The sequence below is a fragment of the Megalobrama amblycephala genome, linkage group LG17 (genome assembly GCF_018812025.1).
Source record: "Megalobrama amblycephala isolate DHTTF-2021 linkage group LG17, ASM1881202v1, whole genome shotgun sequence".
NCBI classification, from domain to species: Eukaryota; Metazoa; Chordata; class Actinopteri; order Cypriniformes; family Xenocyprididae; genus Megalobrama; species Megalobrama amblycephala.
In genome coordinates this window covers 40,210,730-40,216,812 of record NC_063060.1, presented here as the reverse complement: position 1 = coordinate 40,216,812, position 6,083 = coordinate 40,210,730, and the positions used below count along the sequence as shown (strand labels likewise).

Sequence of the window (6,083 nt, the reverse complement as noted above, 5' to 3'; positions counted from 1 at the left end):
TCAGCAGCCACATAAAAAGAGAACAACAAAGTCACAGAGGAGGGAGCAGGGGAGGTGAACAGACGCATTGTGCTGAGCGTTCTTCAGCCCAGGGCCTGGACAAGTGCTACCCAAGACGAGCTTGTGAGGAAAGAAGGACGTGAGTAGTCTGCAGTACAGAGACTAATCCTATATCTCTTCTGCCTTTTCCCCAGACATAATTTGATCCCAAAAAGAAAGAAAGAAGGAAGAAGAGCTGCCTGAGTTACAGTTTCTCCCCATTCCCCTCTCCTACAACGTTTGAATAAATAAAGAAAGTTTAAGTTGGATGCACTGAAAGACTGCCTGGTGGACTCTTTGCTTTATCCTGTTAAGTTTAAATCCCCTATCTTGACCGTGAAGGGTACATCTGAAGATCAAACTGCGTGTCTGACTCTGCTGTATTACTGTGCTCTGAAGCCCACTGTGAAAAACTGAAGTCAAACCACAACAAAACACAGGAGCAGAAACATGTGGAGGTTTAGTCTGTGCTTCTTTGTTACAACATCATCATATTATTACATCATCATCAATAAATTTATATAAGCAGTGATACATTGTTAAAGACTGTGTTGAGTAATATTGTTTTGATAAGAAAACTAGAACAGATTTCTTTTTATCTTTTATTCAGCAAGGATGCATTAAATTAAATCAATGCATTAAAGTGACATTTACATCGATTAATAGACTAATCGATTTTAAATAAATGCTGTTCGTTTGAACTTTTTGTAGTGTCCTGAAAATAAAATGCATCACAGTTTCCACAAATATATTAAGCAGCACAACTGTTTTAAACATTGATAATAATAATAATGCTTCTTGAGCAGCAAATCATCATATTAGAATGATTTCTGAAGGATCATGTGACACTGAAGACTGGAGTAATGATGCTGAGAGGCTTAATTCAAAGACATTTAAAAATCTTACTGACACAAAAAAAATTTAAGGTAGTGTTTATTATGGAATCACACAGTAGATGCATTTACAACACAGAAAAAACATTTAAATGAGTGTGATTGGCTCTTTCTTCAGTTCCTCAAGTGTGAAATATAGACATGATGTTCTCAGAGAGGAGGGACTCAGAGTTCACAGATCTGACATGATCTAATCGTGTCTGAAAGAGACTGTCGATGAAACGATTCAGTCTGACTCTTCTCAGAGTGAACACTTGAACAATGAATCTTCATTCACTTATTCTGCTCTGTGTCTCAGCAGGTGTGTATATTTATTTGATTGATTATTTTTTGTTGTATTAATAACATGAAATTAAATAAAAAAAATAAATAAATAAAAAGCACTAAAAATGTACAAATGTACCTCTTTTTTTCAGCTGCTGTATTTGGAAATGTCATCAAACCAGATGAAACAGATGTTTTTGCTGAGGAGGGTTCAAGTGTTACATTATCCTGTAGTTTTTCTGCCTCTGGAGCTCAAGATTATCTCCACTGGTACCGTCAGTATGGAAGATCAAAACCTGAATTTCTTGTACTCATCTTTGGAAGTGCAAAAAAAGCTCCGTCTGATGTAGATCCAAGATTCACTGCTGAAGTTGAAAAAAAGGAACAAAATCACGTGTATCTGATCATCTCCTCTGCTGCAGTATCAGACTCTGCTCTGTATTACTGTGCTCTGAGGCCCACAGTCACAGGAAACACAAGAACACTGTACAAAAACCTGATGCAATGAGAGAAACACAGAGAGAGAGAGAAAAAAATGTGAGAAAGAACCTAGTATACAAATAATTACATAATCGAATGCAAAAATGATAAAACATAAAACAAAGCAACATTCTAAAAGTGAGTCATATTTTTTTTTAAATTTGTTACACAATGAGATGGCGCTGTTTCAGTTGTGCATACTTGCAGTTAACCATAAGAGGGCAGTAGTTACTCAATATTACCTTTGACAATAGAGGGTATGCGTCGACGTCATTTTCCCGCCGAAAACGCGCTCCCTCAGCTGGACTGAGTGGCAAAAGAAGCTGCTGCGTGACTGGATTTAATAGAGGAAACTGCGAAAACGCGAGTAAAACGAACGAATTACACTAAAGGTTTGAATTGAATGTGTTCCTTACAACTTGTCAAATAAACCTAATCCATGGATATTGACATGCAGCCTGGAGTCGTGTTTCCTCACATTTATATATGCCTGATTTCGACGCCGGGGAAATACATAAAGCAAATCTGCCTGTGAATATTTTATATAACTACAATATCGGTAGGTTTAAATCCGCGTAATCACTTATATCAATGTTATATCATCATATTGCCCATGCAGCCCTAAAACATATATAGTTTTATAGTATAGTTTTTGTCAGTGTTGTTTATTTAAAAACACCCAATTATGCAGAATATAAGATGGAAAATAATTAATTGATGAGTTGTCAAACTAATATATAACAATACAATATATACGGTATGATTTTACCTCAAAATCCAACAATTTGACACAAAATGATAACTAAAACATGTTTCTCTGCCTGGAGTCGAGCTGTTTCTGTGAATTGCAGTGATCCATTTGCTTTTTTTCCCTGTTGCTTTCTGCAGTTTTTAAATATATACCTCAGGGTTTCTGTCAAAGCTATTTGTACAGTCAATCACAAAGCTCTTTCACGTTTTGGATGTGTTTTGTGTGTTTTTCGCGACATTCACGCCGAAAACCAACGCTGCTGCTCAAGGGGCTCGCACACCGGACGCGAAGCTCAGCGCCGCGACACGTCTTTCAAATTCGAACGCATTGTTTTATATTTTTTTCTGAGTCGTAGCTGGGCGCCGAATGTCGCCGCCGGTGTTCGTACACTCATAGAAAACAATGCGTTCGAATTTTAAAGACGTGGCGAGGCGCTGAGCTTCGCGTCCGGTGTGCGAGCCCCTTCAGTCTTTTGCCACTCAGTGGCCGTGACCGCAGACGTAACGGTCGACGGTGACGTCACGTGCATACCCTCTATCCGCTTGTTAAGTCGTGACGTAAGGAACGCCGTTTCCGGGTCCAAGCCTCGACTCGTTTCACTTGAGAATGCCATCGACGGCCGTTTATGAGCGCTATTTATTCATTTTAAACATCAATCATTTTAAAAAGTTAAACATTTTAAATACTTACAGTCTACACAACAGTCTCCATGCTCACAGCGTCACAGATATTAATATTTTAACGATTTATAAAAGATGAATCATTGTCTGGCCATCTGGAATTTTGGTATGGAGATAAAGGTTATGATTATATATTTTTTGTAGTATTACAACACATCGCGTATGTATATTAGCACCATTTGTTGTTTTCTTGTGGTATGAGATAGAGCGTTAGGACCCGGAAGCGCTGTGACGTCAGACTTAACAACCGAATACTCTCTTTCTCTGTGTATAGTCGTGTTTGTGTTCCAGGTGGGCGTGGTTTCCATTTACTGTTCGGGAAGCACTGATTGGTCCAGCTAATAAGCACCTGACCTGTATTTAAGACTCAGCCTTCGCCTTGTGCCTTGTTGACTTTGTGCTATCGCCATCGTTCTTCGCTTCCACTGACTTTTGATAATACTGTTCGTTTCGTCATCGTTTGTTTGAGAGTGTCGTGCCAGAGAGATTGTGAGCGTATAAGGAGGTTGTGAGTGTTTGTTTATTGTTAATATTTTTGATTACCCGGTTTATTTGACCTCTGCCTGTTTGACTACGCTAATTGAATTCTGAATCCGATTTGTTTGCCCAAAACCCTGTATATACTGCTGTAAAAAACTCTTGTAAATATTACTTTCACTTTAAGGGAAGTAGGGGGTTTGACGCCAATTTATTTGTATCTAAATTTCACTTTGTTTATGGTTAAGGGAGATAGGTAAGTTAAGTTGTATTTTGTTTTCTTTATTTTTGGTGAGGTAATTTTAGTTTCTAAAAGAAGATGGTTTTGTTTATTAGTTTGGCCGTGTCTGCCCCTGACGCTGAACAAAAATTTTCATTGTAAATAAACTTTATATTGATTTTGATCTCTCTGGTAAGACTCGCTTCCTTTCTATTACGGCTGACCCCTAGCGGTCGTAACAAGTATATGGATGAAAGTGAACAGCAGCAGGAAGTTCAGCGAAGAGGAAGTTCCTGTTTGTGTTTGTGACTGATCTGCAGTGACTTACAGCTCAAGCACTGAGAGCCTCAACAGAGAACTGATCTGATCTGATTCAACATGGACACATGCTTCATACTGATTCTCATTGTGGGAACAGGTGCGTTATTTACTGAGTAACTGATGAAATTCTGTATACGTAAACAATTACAATTTTAAAGCTTTAAACAGCTTTTTTCTTTTTTTTTTTTCTCTCTTTTTTTCCAAAAATTAAATTATTCTTGCAATATCATTTTGTCAACTTTGCCTTCATGAATCAAAAATGACTTTTTATTGTTCACAGGTTTGGTGACTGGAGACAACATTGAGCCAGATAAAGAGAGAGAAAAAAAACACTAAAGAAACAGAAACTGTCAAGATGAGCTGCTCATATAGTACAAATAGTGAAGTTGTTCTGCTTTACTGGTACAGACAATATCCAAACAAAGAACCTCAGTATTTATTACGCAAAGAAGCACGATCAACGAGTAGTGCAAATGCACACACCTCTGATCGTCGGTTTCAGTCGACTACATCACGAACATCCACTGAACTCACTATTACTGATGTTCGTCTGTCAGATTCAGCTCTCTATTATTGTGCTCTACTAGTTGGAGCCCAGTGATACAAAACATGAAACACGTCGTACAAAAACCTGAAGCTCTTTTCACTTTGAACCGATCTAGTGAAAACCACAATCAAAACCACAATCTATCCAGCCCCAAATGTAATAAAATATGTGCTAACACCTGTGTGAGGCTGAATAGGTCTTTGATATAAGGCTTAAATTAGAAATTTCAGAAAATAAATATTAAAAATATGACCAGATATCATATTCCACATGTTCAAACAACATTTCTTATGGCCATAAAACTCTGTTTAAAGTAATATTGTTACACATGGTTGCAAATGAAAGAGAAATGCTGGATCTAAGTGCAGCAGAAAAAGTTTTTTAACAATAACTAGAAACAAAAACAAGAACAGAACAACCAACACAACACAACAGAGAACTGACCAAGAACAGACTGAAACACACGGCTGAAATACACTGATTAAACACAGGAACTGATTGGATGATTGTCAAGACACACCTGAACTCAAACTCTAATCAAATCAGAAATCATGATACAAACAGGCAGAGGACAGAACTAAAACACAGAACAAGAAAACCAACCTAGAATCAAACGATGAACAGAAACAGATCAAAAACAAACTCTAAACATGAATAACTCAAAACGTGACAAATATAATGTTTCTTAAATGTTTCACACAAAACACAGCAGAGAAAACAAGAGAGAACAGTGAGTGTGATTGGCTCTTTCTTCAGTTCCTCAAGTGTGAAATATAGACATGATGTTCTCAGAGAGGAGGGACTCAGAGTTCACAGATCTGACATGATCTAATCGAGTCTGAAAGAGACTGTGGATGAAACGATTCAGTCTGACTCTTCTCAGAGTGAACACTTGAACAATGAATCTTCATTCACTTATTCTGCTCTGTCTCAGCAGGTGTGTATTTCTTTTTTTATTTTTTTTTTATTCATTCATTGCCTGATTACAAAGAAATCTTTCTATAAATCAACCCATTCCTCTTCTGTTTCAGCTGCTGTCTTTGGAAATACCATCAAACCAGACACAACAGATGTTGGTGCTGATGAGGGACAAAATGTTAAATTGTCCTGTAGTTATTCCTCTCCTGGAGGTTCAGATAATCTCTTCTGGTACCGTCAGTATGGAAGATCAAAACCTGAATTTCTTGTTTTCACCTACAGTACTGCAACAGATGCTAAAGAATCGGATGTAGATTCAAGATTTTCTGTTAAAGTCACAAAAAAGGAACAAATCCACATGGATCTGATCATCTCCTCTGCTGCAGTATCAGACTCTGCTCTGTATTACTGTGCTCTGAGGCCCACAGTCACAGGAAACACAAGAACACTGTACAAAAACCTGATACAATGAGAGAAACACAGAGACAGAGAT

General features: G+C 37.7%; 1 gene segment (V, D, J or C); it reads left to right on the top strand.

Moving 5' to 3' along the window:
• The first annotated feature begins 1,137 nt into the window (after positions 1-1,137).
• Positions 1,138-6,070, top strand: LOC125251375. The segment is given in 2 exon segments: positions 1,138-1,233; positions 5,704-6,070. Coding segments are annotated over 2 exon segments (399 nt in total).
• Positions 6,071-6,083: the final 13 nt, after the last annotated feature.